We start from the raw sequence: 24,079 nt of genomic DNA, 5'->3' as shown, positions 1-24,079 counted from the left end.
CAAATTGGATGTTATTTGTTGTCAGCCAGGTAACAATTTCATCTTTCTTTGAAGCAGTGGTAGGTTGCTTTTCTAAAAGAACACTATGATATGGAGCATTATCCATTACAATCAACGATGGTTCTTCTAAATTGGGAATTACTTGTGTCCTTATTAACTTACTAAAAATGCCGTTGTTTATTTCTCCATGGTAATAAATGTTTAGACTTAGAACAAAACAATAAACTTTCTTCAGAAACAAATCCTTTAGAAGAACCAGCGTAAACAATTATGAAACGTTTACCATCAAAACCTTCTGGTTTACGTACACTTTTGCTACTAGTGTCTTGCCAGGAATTGTTTTATTTCCTTTTGAATAAATCCATGTTTCATCCAAAAAACAAGTTATCTTGGATGCACACTTTTCAGGTTTTCAAAGTAATTACGAAAGAATTTTGCTCTTAAAGCAGCAATATTGGTTCGTTCGAATAATGATCTTCGATTGTCATCCTTTTTATATTTAAATCCTATTTATCTCAGTACAATGCTCAAGGATGTTTTTCTCATAGTCACAACTTCTTTTTCCTCTAATTCACATTTCAAACTTTGTAGACTAACATGCTTTTCTAAAAAAAAATAGAAACTAGTAATAATAGTGAAACTTTATTTTAGAAGTGTTAATGTGAAACATCTATTGGCTGGGGTATAAACCAGATCGTTTTTATTTTGTACAATATCAACTTATACTTACTTTGTAGGTACATATTGTACACAGTGTTTCGTATTGCCAAGACAATTACATTAGTATGCATTTGACTGTGAAAGCAAGAGCGGTGGATATTTTTGCAACGCATGCTACAATTGCTGCAATAGACCGCCAAGAGAAGTTTATAAAATTACATATACTGTGGCAGAAGTTCCTTTGCAATCTCTATTAAACCAAGCGACAGAAAGAATTGTAAAATTACAAAAAGATGTAATCATTGAGAGCATAGGGCATAGAAAATAGTAAAACGGTAGAAGATAAAGCTTTTTTAATTTATTCATGAGGATGAGGATGATGTAAGTTCTGGAGATTTAGCGTATAAACAACAGATTGCAAATATCAGCTACGCTTATAATGTTACGTCTATCAACTTCCTCAAATATTATATTGTGGAATAATAGAGCCTCAAAATCTGCAAGATTTTGTAGCTATATTAGTATTAAATATTGCGTTGAATCAAAAGATGTCATCTTGAATTAAAAGCAATATATTGAAAATCAAATTGATAAAATAAAAGCATTAGAAATTATATTAGATAATTCAAAAATTAAAATCCATTTTCATTGTTCATAACTTTAATAGATGGTAAAGTTCTAAATATAATCAGGCACTAACTTGATGCAATCTTACCCCATCTATCAAGTAACGCCTAAGTAATTTAGTGATCTTGCGAACAATAAAAAATGTAAAACAGAAATCTTTTTACCTAATCCAAAGTCACTGCAGTACGGAATTAGTCCTTTGAATTGTTGGATTCGTGTTTTTGGAATGTTGTCTGCAAATCTCGTACAAACTGAATACTAAAGAATGGCAGATGAGAGGATAAGATGCCAAAGATGAATATGCGAGACAAAAAATGCAAACGATTATTTGGAATAAATTAGGAATAATAGTAGATGAGCCAAAAGCAGGAGGAAGTGGTACGAGTAATGATGGTACCACTACGCGCATAGCATTTGTAGATCGATGACTTAAACTATTCTTTTGTTTTAACTTAAAAAGCATTTTAATTGCTTTGTCTTGCCACTTTCCGTTAAATAGCTTTCACGGCTAGAATTTAGGTATTTCATTACTCATGGTATTCCATGCCATCATCCGTCCATTAATTTTTTATTCACGTTTCTCAGATAATTATAATCAGCATATTACCATTACCAGTAAGAAAGTTTGGTTAGGAAGCTTCTGAAGTTCGAAATAAGCATTACAATTCATATAGAAATGAGGATTGTAGAAATCATGATCGTACAGGAAATTAACATGACATATTTTGTATACTAATGGATATATTAAATTCTACTGTATCTTCTTCTAGTCTTTATATCCGAATTCAAAAAATAAAACATTACAGCTTCTCACAGAACACCGAGATATACTTATTGTACCCAAAATAAATATAAGTTTAAATGGGAATCATTACAAAGAGAAGAAGAAGACATGACTGAAATTCAAGAAATGATCTCATCCTTGCAATTGGACGAAGTTGTGTTGTCAGATAAAAAAATATTAGTAAAAAAAAAATAAAAATTGAAATAATTTCCCAAATGTCCGAAAATAGGCATTCTGAACAAAATTTAGCTTGTTCGTATGATTTTTAGAGCTTAAATCTCTGATGACTGGACTATTGATATATTGTGTGACATTGAACAGGCAAAATCAAGCAAAATATCTTTTAAACGAAAATTTAGCAAAGAGTAAGAATTTTACTTTTTGTGCGATTTTTTAAATAGCTTAGAATTATTAATTTTACTGCTTTAGTAGTATTAATTTTACTGCATTATAAAATGTTGGTAACTATGCCTCTAATGTAAAGACACTAATTTAAGTTACTTGGGCAAGTCAATATAACTAATTTATTTTAAAGAAAATCAGGGCCAAATGCTTTCCAAAGCAGAAAGGCCAAAAAATTCTAAAGCCATAACCATGGTTCCGAATGCCAAAATGCAGGAATTTATAAAGCTGAAAGGCAAGGAACTACAAAGTCTGTTAGAGTAGCAGCGATGGAACACGTTAATCTCATGTCAGGCGAAAATATTAAGGCTCCAAAGCTAAGTGGCATCTCTGAAGCCAATATCAGTAAGCTGATAAGTCCAAGATTACATACAATCCAAAAAGGCTGTAGATAATGCCAATTTCGTCAAGGTCGCTGAAAGGGCAAAAGAGATGTCGTCAAAGACATTAGAGGCAATGACAGAACAAAAACAAACTTAAAAGGCCAAAGGTCCAAAAAGACCAAGATCACCGCTTCTGCTAAGGTTGCGCGGCTTCCAAAGCTTCTAAAAATCCATCTTGGTGACTTATTAAGAAATTACAGAAACTAGTACCCAGAGGCTGGGTTTTCTAGAACTTGTATGGATTGTAGAAATGTACGGATGACATAAGTGCGAGGTGGCTAAAAGAGCTGATTCTAACCCTAAGACCTTAGGAGAGTACATATCTCAGGGCCTTGGAGGGGGAATTTATACCCAAGCCGCACTTTGGCACTGTCTTTGTACAGGATAGAAATGGGAAACGTCTTGAGTTCAAAAGAATCTTTAATAGTTTAATAGACTAAGAATATGTAACCATGGACTCAGGACACATCTATGGACCGTCTGGGATAGCAAATCTTTAGACAAAGGGGTTTTATGGCCTTCTAGATAGATTCTAAATCTCTAGAAGAGCTTCAGAATCTTCAAATGTCACCTTTTTTCGGAGTGGGAAAGTTAACTTTCCGATTCAAGGCCAAGAAGACAAAAACACTGCAGAAAAAGCCAGTAGCAACTGTAGCTCCAGTAAAACAGGGGAAACTTTCCTGTATACGGAAGTTCAGGAAAAGTAACAACCTTTTTCACGTGGAACCAGCCCACTCGTAAGGTCTACTGTCCAAGAGTGTGTTGGATTCACAAAAGAAAAAGGAAAGTCCACAGAACCAAAACCGGACAACTCTTAGAATTAAAGTAAAAATAAGGCTCCTGCAGTACAATACTCAACACGCAAAAGCCGAATCAGTGACGCTTTTAGCAATGTGGAACAAGAAGGCATTGAGTATACCCTTTTGCAGGAGCTCTGGAGGATAAACGAGAAGATTGCCGCCTTATCAACTAAACAATGTAAGATGTTATACACACCTAAAGATAGTAGGTCAAGGTCGTGTATAATTCACAGGGTACTCTGGAACTATGATATTGTTACACGTACTTTAACTACAACCGCGGAAGTAGGAAAGAAAAAAAACTGGTAGTGTGTTCAGCCTACATAACGGGTGATGAGGCTTTTGGTCTACCAAGCATTGTAAGCGACATATTTGCATATTATCTAGAAAAAGGATTATAGCTCATTATAGGATATGATGCCAACGCACACATGTTGATTTTTTTTAATTCAAAACTAAGTATGAGAAAAGCGTTGCTCCAAATTATACTTACTGGCCCATAAGACTTTTGGATTCTGTTAAACCGTGTAATTTGACATTTTTAAACTTTTGTATTACGTGTACAGGTCCAGTTCCTTCTCCTATTGTTAATTCAGGTATATCCAGGGGATCTAGACTACCCAGACCAAGCTCTGGAGTGGCTAAAAATTTAAAAGTAAATTATGATCTTATACTTGAGGAATGATGACAGAATTGAGAAATTTTCTATGCAGGCCTGAAAACATCTGCTATATTGGGAAAATTATTGTCTGAGTCTTAAGATACATTTAAAATAGTTATACTTATCGGTTTTTTATTTTCATTTTTTACGTAAATTCTTTTTTTATTTTTTTTATTTATTTGCACCAATATAGGACGTTAAAATAACTGTAAAATGTAAATTTAAAAGTTATGTAAAATCGAACAGCAGTCGTGCAATGAATAGAGAGTATAAAGCATAGCGTAGCATAATTCGATTAGGCTATCTAGTTTTTCTCCTGCAACTAAGTACTCGGTTTATTTACCGATTTATTGACAGCGAAGTGTATGGTGTACAATCTTTCGTCTTCGATTGGAATACACATACTGCAGCACTTTCTTCGCCACAGTGAGAGCGCCTCATTCAGAAATGTTTTGAAGAGTGCAGGTGGTATGTAGCTGCCTTTCTTAAGATCCTTACTAATAGGAATTTCTATAGTTGATTTATTTCCAGTATTAATGTTTTAATGTTCATATAATTAAAGATAAAAAACTTATGTTTTAAAAAAAGTTTTGAATAATCTTAATAATAAACCCAGCAACAATCCTCAGATATAAAATTTTTTTACTCATATACGAGTAGACTAGAGACGACGGTACTATTTACAATAGAACGGTACAAATCTTAGCATACGCTGATGACATTTGCATAATACAGTATACTCCCTCTATAACGAACACGGTTATTATGAGTTTTCGCTTATAACGAGGCACATTAGATGTAACGTGAAATTTTTATTGAACTATAACCCTCTATAGCGAGGTAAATTTGCTTATAGCGAGAGAAAATACGATTGAAAAATGTGTTTTTTTTTTACGTTTTGGTCCGACCGTAGCTATAAATAAATACCCTTTTTAAGTGCTGTCCACAATAAACTTCTTACAATTTATGATTCTTAGTCGGAAATATACAATTTATGATTCACAAGTGTCATTGTAGGGGGTTGACCATTCACACCTAATAATATAGGTCCTAATAGACAAGATGTGGAAAGTGTTTTAAAGGTTGTCAGAAACTTTATCCAAAGAAAAAACGCAAATGAAGAAGCATAAAACTGTTTCACATCTTTAGAAAATATGATAGATAGAATACTGGACAATTTAAAGCAGTTAAAAATGACAGACTTCTTCCAATTGCAGACACAGTAGTTTATGTTATTCTTGAAAATACGTTTTATACAGATTTACAGAATACAGATGTTTTGTTTTAACGTATATCATTGACAATAAAAGTAAACAACTCTTTTTTGTTTTAATGTATTTCATTGACAATAAAAGTACCGCCATTCAAACAATATTTATTAGCATCTTATATTGCTCTGAATGGCTTCACTATAGAAAGTTAATGTTTTAGAAAACTACATATTCATATGTATGCACAGTATTATTGTTGTTGGATATAACGAGATCCGCTTATAACGAGGTAATTAGTCTGCCATTTCAGTTCTCGTTAAAGAGGGAGTCTACTGTAGAACGTAGCAAGCGAGATGTTGAGCAATATTTACTAGAATTGAAAACGGCAGCGAAATAGGTCGGTCTAGTAATCAACGAAGACAAAACCAAGTACATGTTGGTTACTAAGGATCCTATAGCAAATGAGGAACGGGAAATAGCATCATATCTTTTAACGTGTTGACACCTTCACATACCTTGGCTCGCTAGTGACTACAACCAATAAAACAAGCGAAGAAATTAAAAGAAGAATAAACCTTACAAATAGGGCATACTATGGACTACAAAAACAATTCCACTCAAAAAATATCCAAAGAAAATTAAAATTATTATATACAAAACACTGCTGAGGCCGGTGCTCACATACAAAGCGAAAACATAGACTCTAACGCAGAAGGATGAAAGACTTCTGGGAATATTAATACGAATGCCTGACAACATGATTGCTAAAAAACTAACGACAGGAACACCTATAAGAAGAAGATGCAAAAGCCGACCGCGAATTATGTGGTTAGATGGAGTTAAAACCGACTTAGTGATACTAGAGATCACAAGATGGCAAGACGTTGCCGGAAACCAAACAGAATGGCGACTAATCTTAGAGTAGGCCACGATCCACAGAGGATTATCTAGCCAAAGATGATGATGATGAAGATGATAGTCATATACGCGTTTTGTCAAAAAATATGAATTTCATGTAAGAGTTAACAGTATCCACAATTCATATTTTTGACAAACCGCGTATAGGACTAAAAAAAATTAATATTTGATAATTGTATTTTACGTTTTACAACATGCAGAACTTTTTATAAAGAATAACTTTTTTTATGAAACTAAAAATAAAATATCTTTGGCTTGATTGGACACACTGTATATAATAATTCTTATGATATATAAGAAAAAGTTATTCCGAGTAAATAATAAACGTAAAATGTTATGGCATGTCTTTCAACAAACAGGAAAACAAAAAAACAAAATAGTTATATCGATGGAAGGCAACCGTATATACGTATTTCTGACTATTTGATCGTCATCACTACGGTGCAGAAAAGTTTTAAAAAGAGCATTATAACTTGGAAAAATCACTACAGAAGCAATGCAAACTAATTTGTGGCATTAGAGTTAGAAGACCCTAATGGTTACCAGGGCAACAACTAACAATTAACACGGAAGAAGCTACAACTACCTGAGGAAATGAATGTTAAACGTGAAAATCTTTAAAACACAGAAAATGTAATTGCAAGTGAATTTTATATATCTATACTTGTAATGAAGATTGATAAAATAGTTCGATATCTGCAAAAAGTCAAAATACCAATTATTTCTGATTCTGAAGAACTTCTCGGATGACGAACAACGATCGCGTTTACTAATAGTCACGTTGATAATTACGATTTAAATAAAATATCCATTATAGTGACTTCTTCTTTTATAGTGTGTCTAATACAGTTTTTCCATGACATTTTCTATTGCAATAACTACCAGGCCTTTCAACCCATATATTTTAAAAGTCATGTTTACTCTGGCCTATGTAAATGGACTTATTGCTCTTTAAGAACAATTTTTTGAACAATTAACAACATATTTCTAAAGTTTTTAAATTTCTTGAATCTCTTAAATATTTTTTTGAGAGAGCCAGTTAGCAGTCTCTTGAGTCTGCAACAAGTATGGCCGCCGTACTAAGGAGACTATTGTATGTGAAATGGCTGTTATATTACTTGACTTTTATTTGTCTAGTATTATAAATGTTAATAATCAACAATAAAAAATATTAAAAATAAATTGTATTTACCTGTTTTTAACAGACGAACGGCCCTTTCTGTATTATTTTTAAAACACTCATCTAAATCTGGACTTTTTAAGCTGCATCTTCCAAATGAACTTGCTGTAATAGAGAAATAAATACTTAGATAATGATTACTTAAATAAAAATGAAAATATTAAAGTACATCATAAAAGAAGTTTACAAGTGTCTATACTAGAGTATTCTGCTATTTTTTAAACCGACGATATGACAGGAAGTTAAAAAGGTTAGTGAGAGGCTTCAATTGTCCATTAATACGCATAATTTAACAAAAGGTACTCATTTTGTTAAGTTTAGAATGAGTTCTTCAATTCTAGAATGCAAGTATTAGATTTATGTAATATTACGATTTCAAACTCTTCATCCTATGACATGGCTATAGATTGAAGTATCATTTTATTACAATAGATTTAAACTAAGATTTAACTTTTATTTGTCATAATATATTATCTTACCGTAAGGTTAAAGTCACTCCGTATAATGTTTAGATGTTTAAATGTTTAAATGTTTTATTACCTTTTTTTTAACGAAATCAATGAAGTGACTACTCAAGTAAAGTATCAACAGAACATTTGGAAAAAATAAGACGAAAATGTAGTCCAAAGTTGAAAATATTAACTTTGGACTAGAAAACGGAGCAGCAGAGAAGAAATGTTCATAAAAAATATGCGGTACATACTTTTTTATATATATATACCCGGTATTTTAGGCGGCTCGCCCTTTCGGTAGGGATCTATGGAGGAGTATCACTGAGCCGCAAGCCCTCATCTCTTGCCGTACTGCTCCACCATAGGCCGATCAGACACCAGCATATTCTAGTCTAAGCCGCAGATTCATTTAGAATTTTAAACTGCTGCGTTAGCCTTTTTGTTTTCTGTACACCGAGCTGGGGATCGAACCACTGAACCACTCGCAGTGAAGCGAGTGAGAACCGGCCGCCCAGCCCGCTTGGCTATCTGACCGACCAATTTTAAACAATTTTAAACATCTGGTAGAAAAAGCTATAGACAAAAATCGAACTAGAAACAAATAATAAATTAAGACCAGCACATTTATTTATTCCTAATGGCCTACCGCTCGATCATGAATGAAACTCTAGGCCAGATTCCCACCTGCCTGATGTTGGGTCGTGAAGATCATTTGCCCTACGATCTAGAGTTTGACTGGAGACCTTCCGAAGAATATGTTGCAAATGAAGAATATGTCGACTGCCTGAAGTTCAGAATAAACAACATTCATAAACTTGCCCGACACCACATCCAGTTCGCCAGTGATAGAATGAAAAATCAATATGATTGTCGATGCAAAAATGAAAGCTTTGAAGTAGGTGATCTTGTTTGGCTTTATAATCTACAACGTCGTCAAGGTTTGTCTCCTAAACTGCAAAGACAATAGGAAGCTCCGTATGAAATTAAAAAAAAAAAATAAATGACGTAATATATCGAATTAAAAAGTAGCCAAAAGGTAAAGCAAAAGTTGTTCACATAAATCGTCTGGCTCCTTATGCTGGCTTAAATAAAACAGAAAAGCACGAACCTTTAACATGAGATCAAAGATCACCGAAGACCAAGCTTTAAAGAATCTGTATCAAATTATGCAAAGAAAAAGACTGCTAGATTCGGCGTGACTACAGAAGTTTAGCAGGATCTTTTTAGTGTTCCGCATAACGTCTCTCTAGCCCACTGTGTTGCCAAAGACCTTGAGATGACTAAATGAATCTCGTCCGTATTCAATAAAAAGTTCAGTCGTTTGTAAGTCGCTTCAGATTGTAAGAAGCATGCTTGAAGTGCTATTCCGAGAAACCGGCGTCCGAATTACTGTATGTAACCCGAAGATATAGTGTCCTCAAAAGACAGTACGGGGTAACGAAATTGCATATCTCTGACGCTTGGTACGTGTCACAGTTCTAAGAAGGATGAATCCAGAACATAAGATCGATGGCATGGACTACTCCAGATGATCCTCAAGTAATACTTTTCTTATGTATATGCAGCGCTGTTATGAGTTGTTAGTTAATAAGATAACATCGTACTGTAAGCTTCAAATTAATAGTTATATATAAATTAGAATCGCTAGATTTATTTTAACACGCTACAATATCTAATATATTTGAAAATATACCCCTACTAAGAATTAATTTTATAATCAACAAATAAACTTATACATTTTATCAGTTTGGTTTCTGGAATAATAGAGCAGATAAATAGGGTTGCCAACGCAGCGATGTACTTAAAAAAATAATATTGAAATTTGGCGTTTTAGATTTTTCACAAGCATTTAATAAGGTATGGCATAATGATAAGCTCTCTAAAATAAACGTATCTTCCTCCTATTCTGTAACCACCCTGAGATCCTTCTCAACAACTAATACTGTCAGATCAAGTTCAATGAAAACGTATCAAACTTATCTCCAATTCTATTGAAAGTATCTTAAGGCAGTATACTGAAACAGACTTTATTACTATCATAATACGGCAGATATTCTTACAAGAGCAACCAATAAAGTTGTTACTTACGCCAACAATACTGTAAAAATGTCTTCCAGCTCAATTATGGTAACGATACTGTAATAATGTCTTCTACCTCAATTCGTGCTACAGCATGCCAATCTTGCAAATTCATTAAAATAAACTAAAATAGTGGTTAAGCCTGTAGACAGTTGAAGTTATTGGCAATAAATTTGCACATATATTTTACGGCTATATGCAATACTGGCACAATACAAAAACTGGTAATTTTTCAGAGCAGGTGTTTAAAGTATGAGTGCCAATAATTGAATGAATTGTAATGCAGACCTTTTAAATTCAACACTTATTTTGAGTAGTGCCACTATTGCACATTAACATCTTATCTTTCAAGAGTAATTAAGACAAAGACAAAACTGGCATTTTTTGTTATTCCTATCAATTAAAATTAAGGCACAATAATGAATACTATGAGTTACTTGAGAAAATGTGTTTAATAACAACTGTAAGAAGAACCTATAAAAACGATATACTGATAATAATAGAAAAATATATAATTAACAATGATTTAAATATCTGTAAAAATCAGTGTGAATTGGTGAGACCCTCTTGTCTTCAATAAAGCTAATACGGTATTTTTTGTGCCACTATTGCACATCGACATCTTGTCTTTTACGAGTAATTAAGGCAAAAACAAATCTGGCATTTTTTTCGTTATTCCTATCAATTGAAATTAAGGCACAATAATGAATACTATGAGTTACTTGAGAAAATGTGTTTATTAACAACTGTAAGAAGAACCTATAAAAACAATGTACTGATAATAATAAAAAAAAGATATAGGTAATTAACAATGATTTAAATGTATGTAAAAATCAGCGTGAATTGGTAAGACACTCTTGTCTTTAATAAAGCTAATAAGGTATTTTTTCTTATTTTCAGTTATTGGCAGGCTGCAGTGTAACCCTTTTCTAGTTTTATAATACCCATATTTTCTAAACATTTTGTTGTGTTTTTCTTGGTGGTATCAACTGATCTGGAAATCTCCGCTTGTGTAAATGAAGTTTTAAGATAGTAGTGAGTACCAGATCTTTTTTTACAAGAATTTCACTAATATCAATAAAATTAATAGTATCTTCATTGAAACCTGTCGCTGTTTTAGTATTTACCTTTTTCAGGTCAAAAAATCATTATTACCATAATTTGTGTACTTCGAATGCTTGTTTGCAACGAACAAATCGGATTAGCATAGCGTAATCAGTCGATAGATAAATAGGCTCTCCTTTTAAAGCTTTCATAATATTTCTTTCTATAAAAGACTGGCAGCTGTCACCCTCATGTGAGTATGGCCGACAACTAAATAGCGACGAGTTTTAGAAGAAATTTTGAAATGAGTTACATTCCATTGGTGCGGACAATCCTTTTTTTTCCTACTTTTAGGTTTATTAATTATCACGTCTTCTGATACTTAAGTCTCTACATTTTTATCAGAAATTCTCTCTGTGAATGTAGACGATACATTATCATCATCGTCAGCGTTCACATAATGAGGGTCCGTATCAGAACCATCAACATTAGAAGATTGGGAGCTAAACAAAAGTTCTAGAGAGGATGCGTACCAATTTAGAACTGCTACCTAAAGCAAGTAAAAAAAAAGGCAAATAATAAGAAGAAATCAGCTTGTCAGGGTACCTATTTAGTAAATTGGCCAATAGCTTAAAATAAAACAAATAAATATTGTATATTATAAAAAGAGCAATTTTGTACCCATTTGCTTTGCTTCATCGTTGCACTCTGTGCATTTAAGGGTAACATTATCCATATTGGACTGATCATGACCTTCCTCATTGTTAGCGACATTTTAATTATGAGAAAGTAGCTCTAGTTTCCGTTGACTACTTACCTGTAGGGTCTTTTTTTAACTTAAAACAACGAAGTCATTGTGCTTATTACATTAAAATACTATTGGTATTATTACTTACGTTACTCCCGCTCGAGATATGATTAATACACTTCTTTTCTGATAACGGTGCCAATCTGACATTTTTAAAACAATAACATTATTCCTTTTCTTTGTGACACAACTCCAAAATTTTCACTGATACAGTTTGAAAATATCTAAAATCAAAACTCAAAAGTGTCGGTATTGCACGAAAAATTATTACTGACACGGTTCGACTTCCATCGCACAACTAAAAAGTGCCAGTACTGCAGGAAATAATGTATCTTAACCGACAATATGTCATAGCGACACCAGTGAGGTGTAGCGGACATTTGTGCTACTATTATTGTGCCAGTGTTGCAGGTCAGAAATAAGTCTTTTTCAAGCCGTACGAAGAGAAAGTATAACATCTGTGAGGATAAACAATACCATCAAATGTCTTTAGCTTTGAATATTTTTATATACAATAAATTAAGGATTTAAAAAAGGTAATGTCTTTGGCATTTAAAAACGTGTGTTAAAGATAAACGACCTAAGTACGTTTAAAAACAACTACTACATTCATAAATTACACAGTATGGCGTATTAGTTTTATATGACAAAATAATTTATGCAAACAAGTTAATAATAATTTCTTTAATATGATTTCTTTTTTTCACATTTCGTAAATAATTTTTGCCATTATGATAAATTATAGTACATTGTAAATTTATTATCAATAATAAAACCGGTAAAGTTTAATCAAGTGAGATATTTTTCATCATTGAATTAATTACACCGATCAATTAATATAATTATGTATCTAATTAATTGCATCATTATTGATTCCGTATTTATGGCATTTTGTTTAACTATTACTCTGATTAAAAAATTGAATACTAAAATTACCTAGTAACAGAGTGCAACGATATAATTATCGAACATTGTTAATTATCGAATAATATAACACTCCTGCTTTCAACACACACACAAAGAGAATATATATATATATATATATATATATATATATATATATATATATATATATATATATATATATATATATATATATTGTTTTGTTTCTACTTCTTTCTTTATGTATTTAAAAAAAAATTATACTTATATTTATTTTAAATTAATAATTAAACACGTCTCATCCATAAATACTGCACTCCTTCTAGCAAAATTTGGAAAAAAATTAATCAGATGACCGTAAAGAAAACTTTTTCAAAAATTTCTGTCATACTTACTCAAAACAGCACAGTCACTTATAGTCAACAAATTGTTAACATCTTGGGTGAAACTTTTCATAAGAAAGCAACAAATAGACTTACTTCAAGTCATTGGCAGCTTCCCATGTCTACTAATCTAAACTCCAGCTTATCTAATAGCAGAAAATCCGATCAAATTTCTCTAAATATGCCGTTTACAAGAATTATCAGACACATTGTACTGTTGCAAAAATTCAGCTGCAGGTCCAAAAAACATTCCTTTTATCTTTATTAAAAATCTTTCAAGGCCTAGCCTAGCTAAACTGCTGGAAATTTACAATTTAATATGGACCAAAAAATCATTTCCAAATTTGTGGCAAAAATCCATAATAATTCCTGTTAAAAAACAAGCCAAACCTTCAACTGATCTAAATTCCTACAGGCCAATTTTTCTTACCTGTACAATGTGTAAACTTATGGAGAAAATAATCAATAAAAGACTCCTGTGGTTTCTAGAAAAATATAAAATAATAAATTTGGCACAATCAGGTTTTAGATCACATCGAAGTACAGCAAACAATCTAGCAATCCACCAAACATCAATCATTAACGCCTTTCAATGCAAACAAGACCTAATAGCTGTTTTGTTTGATATCGAAAAAGCATTCGATACTCTGTCTCTTATTATAGCTTAACTCGAGAAGTACAGTATATCTGGAAATATATCTTCATTTATTAATCAATTTCTAACAAATAGAACCTTTAACGTAAGAGAAAATGGCAAAATCTCTAGGACTTTCAAACAAACTGATGGCGTTCCCCAAGGGCCGGTATTGAGTCCTACACCCTTTATTATTGTTTTAAACAATATATGTAATAAAATTGAGCTTCCGGTCAAGTTTGCACTCTACGCAGATGATTTAATAATTTTCTGCCGAGGCAAAGACACTGTTGCCACTTGCAAACTACTTCAGAATGCTACTGACCAATTGCTCGAATGGACTTCAGTAAGTGGATTTAACTTTTCTGTTGAAAAGACGATTAAATAAGATTAAAAATCATTAAGTTTTATCGCAAGATAGCCAGTACTATAAATGCTAAAATTACCATAAATGGTACTTCTCTACCTGCAGTAAAGAGTATGCGGATTTTAGGACTCACATTCGACAGTAAACTTACTTGGAAATACCATTTAAAAAATCTCAAAACTAAGTGCATGACAAATCTTAACTTATTAAAAACTCTGTCTAATCATCATTGGGGTGCAGACGAAAACTTGCTTCAGATTTATAGATGTCTTATTCGTTGTAAAATAGACTACTGCAGTTTCATTTATGTGTCAGCTAGCCCATCAGATTTAAAACTTCTTAATTCTGTACATAACACTGTACTCCGAATATGCCTTGGAGCCTTAAGGTCGAGCCCCGCAGAGAGTTTGTACAGAGAACCTAATGAACTTCCCCTCTGGCTACGTCGCCGGCAACACCTTTTAAAATATTCGTCTCGAATCTCAGCTAATACCGAAAACCCAGCTTATAAATAATTAAGTAATGAACTTTTAAACTTTCCTTCTCCTACTAAACTTCAATCTATGCCACAGTATCTCTCGCCACATCTGAATAATATCGATCTTTCAGCTACAACTTCAATATTAATATCACCTAAACCTTCTTGGAATAAATTGATAGCAGATTTTAATATCTCGTTAACTAATTATGATAAACACCAGACAAATCCACAATTTCTAAGGCAAACCTTTAAAGAATTAATTGCTAACAACAGATTTGACCAAATTTTATACACAGATGCTTCTAAGAGCCCTACAGCTGTTGGATGTGCTGTAACTTCAAACACAGATTTAATCATATCTTGTAATCTTCTGCTCTTCTGCTGCATACATACTGCTGAATTATTCTCTATTCTCCAAGCTACAAACTTACTATCTCCAAAATATATAAAAGTAGCAATATGTACAGACTCTTTATCGTCTATCTATTCTCTCAAAACTATGTATACGGTACATCCTTTGGGTCAAGCTACTTAAAACTCTTTAGATAGTTTAATCTCAATGGGAGTATTCATAACCATGATCTGGATTCCTTCTCATGTAGGAATCCAAGGTAACGAACTAACCGACCTCTTTTCAAAAGAAGCCTCGTCTTCTAATATGGAGCCTGAAAACATACAACTACATACAGATTTACAGTCGTACTTTAAAAATAGCATCCAAATGTCTTGGCAAGATCACTGGAATAAAATCCCTTCCAAGCTTCGTGACATCCATCCCAGCGTTAAAAAGCTTGAGTTTCCTTCCATGACATGAAAAAACAAAATCTTAATTGGCCGACTTAGAATCGGCCCTACAAGACTAACTCATAAACATTTAATGACTTTTCAAGATCCACCTACATGTACACATTGTGGTAATATTCTATCTGTTAAACATATTCTCGTAGACTGTCCCCACTTTAACAACGAAAAAAAAAATAATCTTTTGAGTCGAAACCTACAAAATATTCACAGTTTGCCAGATCAATTCCAAAACCTTACTAATTTCCTCTATGAAACCAAGCTTTACCAGGAAATTTAGAAGAAGAAACGTAGTTTAGAATTTGATAATTAATAATTGTACCAATATTTAATGTATTTCTTTATTAATTGTAATATTACTGTATATTCTTGTAATGTAATGTAATGAAATTGTACCTGTGTCAGTGACCTAGGCTGTCGAGACACGTAAAGCTAAATAAAAAAAAAATTAATGAAACAAAAATCTGTTATGGGCTAGCTCGAATTGGTAAATAATCTCAGGGTTTTACGTCATTCAATCACAGAAAAGCAAAACCAATACTCAGAGGAAGCTCATGGACAAAAAAAAATTCAAAAATAAAATATAACCGTAAAGGTAATAAATTCAAAAAGACCTTTTTAGTAATGGTATCTATAAACAAAAGTGATCATCATCATAAACACGATCAAACATTCAGAATCTAAGTAGAATTTATAACTATATTAATTTATTCACAGCACCACAAGTACATCACATTGGTTGATTTCGTTTTTGTTTTTTCCACGTGCTTGTTACATTGTTCTTTTGGTGCTTCTGTGAACTGAGAAAATATTTTTCGAATTATTTAAATCCTTTTTAAATTATCACGTTGGCAATATAGTTGCCGAAAATATATCCCACTTTAAGCTAATTTTCGCTCTAGGTGGTCGCTCGCTGGTTTTAGTTGAAATTGACGGAATTTTTTTTACGTTTTTTTATTTTTTTGGTTGTTATCGATAATTCATTTATAACGACCTTGGTCAAAATTCAAAACTTTCTGACCATTAATTTGTAAGATGAAGTAGGGAAAACATTCAGTTTCGACTTGGCAGTTTACTTCTTAGTATTTTGCTTAACATTTAATAACTACCGGTAATGAAGTGAGTTAATTTAGCCAGTTTTAACCCCCAATCTAGATTTATCTTTTTCATGCTCCAAAAATTTTCTAGTTATATATACGCCAAAATAAATTCAGAACCATTCTGTACAGTATTTGAAAAACGTTAATCGCCTTGCAGCTGTCATGGAACTAAATAAACTTTTTCGCTAGTGTTATTTATGTTTTGCAAAAAAAGTATGTTTACTTATGTTAATAATACTAATAAAATAATAAATCTTAATTATAATAATAATACTGGAAATCTCCTGGACCAGATGGCGTTCACAACTTCTGGCTTAAGAAGTTCTGGAGTATTCATGAGTGCTTATCAATATTAATTAATCATGCTATTTCTAATCCGCAGAAAATTCTATCTTATCTAACTCTAAGAACAACTTATTTAATACCAAAGGATTAAAATAACACCCAAAAATCGCCCAATTACTTATACCCAATTACTATAGCCCGGCATATCAACTAACACTGTGCTCTAAACAACATCATAGAGTCTTAACAGAAAGGATGCGCTAAGGGTTCCATGTGCTGCAAAGAACAACTTGTCATCGACTTCGTCATTTCTAACCAAGCATACAGCGAAAAAAGGAGTCCACTGTGGTTTTGTCTAATGATGAACCCCCTATCCCAGCTACTGAACTCAACTGATACAGATTTTAGCATCAAAAACGACAATACTGTTGTGGCTAAACTTAATCATCTATTGTATATGGATGATTTAAAACTATTGGCTTCCACTCGAAGCCACCTAGATCACATGCTGAAAACAGTAAAAAATTTCTCTAATGATATTAGTATGCACTTCGGTCTTGATAAATGCCGTGTCGTAAATATAATCAAAGAAAAGGTTCAGCCAGGCGGATGCGATATGCGAAATGGCCAGAACATCAAGGCCATGGGTGGAAATGATATGTATAAATACCTCGGAGAAAAGCAAACGCGGAAGATTGACCATAAGCAAATGAAACCTGAGATAACTACTGAGTTTATACGAAGGGTAAAACAAATGCTTCGTTCACACCTTAACAGTACAAATTTTTTTAAGGTACTAAACACCTGCGCATGCTCCGAGCTTAGCTACTCATTTGGTATTGTTAAGTAAACAAAAACGGATATAGAAAATCTTCAGCGAAAAGTACGAACACACCTCACAAAGGCACTAGAGTGCAATAAGAACGAACAACACTACCGCGGTATTTAGAAAGTCGAGGACTTATTGCGAAATTAGAAAAACAGATTACTAATTTAAGAACTTATTTGCAGGTGCATGTTACTTATTTGAGACATCTACTCAACATCGCGCGATGTGTGCAGTAGATGACACAACACCGATCAAACTGAGTGAACCAGAAATGGGTATAAACCTTACTAAGGACGAAAAAATGCGCACCTGGATGGGTAATCCTCTGCACGGGCGACATCCCAATGAAGTAAGTCAATACTATGTCGACAGAATAGCGTCGAACTATTGGTTGACATTAGTGAAGATGTTCCCTGAAACAGAAGGTTCACTACTTGCCATTCAGGATCAGGTTATACTAACAAAAAATTACCTTAAATATATCATCAAAGACCCTTAAGTCCAAAACGACAAATGCCGATATGGATGTCAAACCCAAGAAACCATCCAACATCTTGCTGGGGACTGCCAGGTATTTGCTGCAACTGAATATAAGGAACGGCATGATTCAGTAGAAAAAATCCTTCATCAAGAAGTAGCTATCAAACTGGGACTTTTCCAAGCAAACCATCTCCCATAGTATCAATACGTCCCAGAGAGTATGCTTGAACAAGACAACTTCGAGCTATATTGGGACCGCACTGTGCTCACAGAATAAACAGTACCACACAATAGACCAGATCTCGTACTAGTTAATAAACTAACGAGACAAACAACACTAATCGATGTAGCGATACCTAACAACAATAATCTGCGTATTAAGTACAACAGAAAGATCGCCAAGTACAGAGATCTGGAAATACAAATAAGAAGACAATCGAGAATGGAAAGTACCATTAATGTTACCTATATATACCTATAATTTTTTCTACTACTGAAGTCATTCCGACGAACCTCCGAGAAAACATAAAAAGCTGGGTCTGAATGAACATTTGTATGAGACCATGCAGAAAGCTGTACTACTCTCGACGGCCAGATGTGTACGAAAATTTTTGGGAGATACTCCAGCATGCAAAATCACCTAGGGCTCGATAACAAGGAAAGAGCCCTACCAGAGCTTTTGATACCGTAGGTATCTGGGATGAGTGAATTTTCCCCTTAGTGGGAGTGTGAGCCATATGGCTAAATCTGGATAATAATATTCAAGCAAATAATTTTCCATGCAAAAAGAAGTTGCGGCGGTTGAAAAACGTATTGAATTTGGCTTTAAGTGTTCAAAATAACCTCAGCATAGAAAAAACTAAATAAATGGTAAGAAACATTTAAGGACATCCTGTTGTCGAGTAGCAACTATTATTAACCTTTTCATGAAACTACAACGCTAGTAAAGTGTGTAACCAACTTATAAGAGGCTCATGGTACGCGTCGATAGAACTAGTCTGCTGCGGGTAGCATGTGCCTACAGGACTGTGTCAACTGCCGCTCTGTGGGTGATCACCGGTTGTGTTCCTTTACACGTGCTGGCAGGTGAAAGGGTCAGGATTTATAGTTGTATGGTGCGGAACATTGGATAGCGAGAGATGACTGAGATAAGACTGACCGAAAGATTAGTTTCAATTGGTCGGTCGCAGCAACAGTGGAAGGCAAAACGTGATGTAGCGGAGTGGACGAAGTCACTAATCACGAACCTTCGAACCTAGGTGGACTGTGGGCATAGGCTGCTGGATTATTATCTGACCCAAATGCTCAAAGGCCATGGCTGCTTCCGCAGCTACCTTTTTAGGTTTAGCAGGGCTCAGTCCGATTAGTGCCTTTACTGTAGTCTCTCGAATACTGTGACACACACGATGAGAGAAGTTTGATGAAAGAGAGTGTAACAGCAGAATGCTTAATTACGTGAGAGAAATGGTATAGAAAATAATGAGGGATAAGTAGTGGTGGACACGGACTCACAAATTTATCAGGGAGCAGCTCTCTTCAAAAGAACGATAGGAGAGAACGCAACAGAATTTTAAAACGAGCGAGTAGCACCTCGGTGTGGTTCGGAAAGTCGCAGGCCAAAATAGGAGCGAATGAGAGACAGACGACGCGAAAGAGATTGCCCCCCAGCCTCGCTAAGGCAGATGAAAGTGCTTGGTGGTTCGTATGGGTATAGTTTTTCCAATGAATGTGTGGGAGCAAGAATGGGAATCGGGTGATAGCAGGGCATTAGAAGAGATATTTTGCCTTAACCAGCCCTTCCATTCTGATGTCTGGAGTGACAACGGAGAGATTTTTAGTTGAACGCCGACCGTCATGGAGTGGTGATAGGACGAAGTGTCAAAGGTCTAACCCTCTCGGGCATCTCGTCCTGGCACAACTTTGTTAGGATATTAGGAACCCAACACTACATGTGTGAGTCACAAGTGTCTGTATGCAGATTTCCCCTCTTTTCTTTAAAGATGTAAAAAAAGTGACGTGTGTAACAGGGTGTCGATCTGGGGACTCGATAAACTGAGACCCCGAAAATCCTAATGAAAATTTCAGACAGTGAGTCGAAAGCTCAACATAGTTTGAGCGTGATTCGAAAAAAAGGGAATTAACAGCTTTAAAAATCCAACAATTCTGTGGGTAAATATGTTATAAATATGTTATAGTAATATAAGGTTACTTGTGGTAGATGGTCAAAAGTATACATAAGTTAAGCAAAAAGAATAAAAAAAACTAATAACCAATGGAAAGGCTATGGATTTAATAAATTTAATACTTTGACTTATGCAAATACAGCAAATGTAAAAAAAAGTTCGTTCGAACCATAAATTAATTTTTTTTGCACACAAACATTGGGAAATCTCGGTTACTCAGTCTATTAAGAAGTTGGGTAGAAAACACAATACTAATAAAATCGTCCATTTATTAGTTGTATTACCAATTGTTCTGCACAAACTCTTTGGAGAAACTGATTTTATGGCAAGCATATTAAGAAACGATATTTTGTGGAAATTAAAAAAATCGTGTTGTGTTTTTGTATTTCATTTTACTAATTAATTTTTATTATCCAATTTTTCACTTATATTAATAGTTATACTAAACGTAATAAATGCCTAATCTATATTTATGTGATCAATTATATAAATAATTATACTCATTGATCAACATATCATTAAATGATGAAATTATATCACTTCGTTGAACTTTACTGATTTTATTACTGATAATAAACGTAGAATGTACTGTAAATTATAATAATGAGCAACATATAAGGCTTTTGCTACTAAATACTTATTATACATTTTCTGAATATGGAAATAATTTAAGCAAATATAATATAATAATTAACGTGAACAAATGTTTTCGGATAGTTGTGAACATTATTCTAATCTACGAAGATTTTGCAATATTTTTGCAATAGATATATATATATATATATATATATATATATATATATATATATATATATATATATATACATATATATATATATATAATACTTTGATATATATATATATATATATATATATATATATATATGTATATATATAATAAAGTTTTATACCAAAAATGTCAAGAGTTTCTATTTTATACAACGTGTCCCCTAGCGTTAGGTCCTCTTGCCATTATGCTAATTTCAGTACTAACTTCAATACTAAAAATATTAGTTAGTTGCGCGAGTCGATTTAGTATGAAAAATGTGTGTTTGTGTTAGCACCTATCTTCATTTTAATTAGCATGTAGGCACACGCTCAACCAATTTTGCATTGATAACCTAACACTGAAGTTTGTTTTATGATTAGAGTAAACAAAACACGCAGGTAAATAAAGATTGTGAAAAAGGAACTAAAATATGTGCAGTAGCTTTAATTGTAATAATGATGATAGCAACAAAGAAAAAAAAATCATAGTCTTGTTAAAAAAAGCTGATATGGAAAAAAATGGATCGAGAGAAGAGTTAGGCAAAGGAATATTAAATATGTTGAATAAAGAATTAAATGCGATCAATGTATATATGTATATATTTCGGGGTAAAACTAACAAAGACAGGAAGAACTGATGAAGCCATAAAAGACAGAATAACCAAAGGGAAAAGAGTTATAGGTGCATTGAATTCAGTACTATGGCAGAAAAATATAAGACCGGAAACGAAAAAAAGAATATATAATACCATTGAAACCAGTAATCGTCTATGGCTCAGAAGTATGGCAGTTATCACAAAAACTTAAAGGTAACCTATTGGCAGTTGAAATGGATTTTTGGAGGAAAGCAGCGGGAAACTCTAGATTAGAACATATAAGAAATGAGGACATAAGGAATCAAATGAATGTACAAAGATCAATTATAGAAGACATCGAAAAACAACAATTAACATGGTACGGACATGTTAGACGTATGGGGAAAGAAAGACAACCAAAAAAAATATTAGAATGGATGCCACCAGAGAAAAGAAAACGAGGACGACTACCAACAACATGGATTCTGAAAAAGACTGGCAGAATAGACAGGCTTGGCGAATGGGAAACCAAAGGCGGATTACACTATGAACGGGATATATATATATATATATATATATATATATATATATATATATATATATGAATAAAGAATTATTATTAGAAGACCCTTTGCCATATAAAAACCTTTTATGAATGAATAATAATTTGTTACGAAAAAAATGTTACGATTAGTTGAGAATATCCTCACTTTTAGTTAATATTTCATCATTTTTAGTACAAGAAATTAGAACATGCTCTAATTTTTAGTACTGAATCAGTGCGCGCATCTAATTTGTAGATACAATGTTTTTAGTACTAAATTCAGTACTGAATTTAGTAGAAGGGCAAACAGACCTATACCTATTCAAATTTTGTGAATAAAATCTAGATGTAATTATAAGTCGACAAAACATAAAGTTTAAGGTCCATTGTTATTTATTTCGACGATACACCGAGGTAAAATTTTTCGAATATTGTCGAACATTTTATTGTTTATATCTCGATAATTGAAGACCTGCCCGGAAAGACGTTGCAAATTACAAAATGAAATTTGTTAGATACCTAATAACAAAAAACTGTTTTAATAATAATATTCACCAAATTTTGTGAATTTAAAGTTCGCTTAGGTGTATTACTAGTAAGGTTATAAAGTTAAATATAAATAACACAGAACAAAACACTAATGGGCGCAGAAACCAAAAAGTAGTTTTGTGTAGTAGAAAAACGTTGCATGTGTAGTGTTAACGCACGTGCAACGTTTGTTCGCTGATATATTGTATATAAACGGTATTCCTTGCAACGTTTTTAACATAGAAAAATACAAACATTATTAATAGTCCAAGATCCCAGAGCGATCAGACATAACTTATTTTCACACAGATGAAACCATAGAGTCTGAGTAGCGTCTCGTGTGCTTTGAATACCTGCGTATTTATGAAACTTGCTGAGTGACACCTGGGCAGGTACCAGGTGAGAAAAGTAACTAAAAATAAGAGCTATTTAACTTAAATTTACATAACTGATTTTTATACATATTTTGTAGAATAATATTTTGAAAATACTGTAATAGGTGTCAGACACTTGTCATGGACCAGAAATTTTGTCAGACGCTTTAAAACTCCACTAAAATTAAATAAACTTTACTTACTTATACATGTCTGATTTTTAAATATGTTATTAATGGAACTATAATAAAGTTATATTTAATCAGTCAGACAAATTAAAATGACCAAACATCCCTCAAACACAAAAATTTAATTAGTTAACCAGAAGTATGAGCGCGAGAGTGCTGTGCGCATGAGCCTCAGAGTAAAAACTTCAAATACTTTAAGAATACTTACTGTTTTCGATCCGATTAAATATTTTTTCGTCTCTATTTAAAAATCAGACATGTAAAGTAAGTAAAGTTCATTTAATTTTAGTGGAGCTTTAAAGCGTCTGACAAAAGTTCTGGTCCATGACAAGTGTCTGACACTTATTACAGTATTTTCAAAATTATATTCTACAAAATATGTATAAAAATCAGTTATGTAAATTTAAGTTAAATAGCTCTTATTTTTAGTTACTTTTCTCACCTGGTACCTGCCCAGGTGTCACTCAACAAGTTTCATAAATACGCAGGTATTCAAAGCACACGAGACGCTACTCAGACTCTAAGGTTTCATCTGTGTGAAAATAAGTAATGTCTGATCGCTCTGGGATCTTACTCTATAAGATGTCCCAAAATTACAGTTAATTGAAAATACGAAAAACTTAAAAGTAAAAATAAATTATTCTCATTAAAACTTACATAGTAGAGAA

The 24,079-nt window shown here is 33.0% G+C and overlaps 1 protein-coding gene across 1 annotated transcript in view; it reads right to left on the bottom strand.

Moving 5' to 3' along the window:
• The window catches only part of LOC140433314 (protein takeout-like), a 41,041-nt gene that overhangs the window by 5,951 nt on the left and 11,011 nt on the right, over positions 1-24,079 (bottom strand). Inside the window, exons 2-3 of the mRNA XM_072521344.1 lie at positions 7,639-7,731; positions 4,150-4,297 (exon numbers count right to left, since the gene is read on the bottom strand). Of these exons, the coding sequence (XP_072377445.1) occupies positions 4,150-4,297; positions 7,639-7,731 (241 nt within the window). The remainder of the gene's footprint in view (positions 1-4,149; positions 4,298-7,638; positions 7,732-24,079) is intronic.

The sequence above is a fragment of the Diabrotica undecimpunctata genome, chromosome 2, assembly GCF_040954645.1.
Source record: "Diabrotica undecimpunctata isolate CICGRU chromosome 2, icDiaUnde3, whole genome shotgun sequence".
Classification (NCBI taxonomy): Eukaryota; Metazoa; Arthropoda; class Insecta; order Coleoptera; family Chrysomelidae; genus Diabrotica; species Diabrotica undecimpunctata.
Note: the sequence above shows the minus strand (reverse complement) of the source record. Positions and strands in the feature narration are given on the sequence as shown.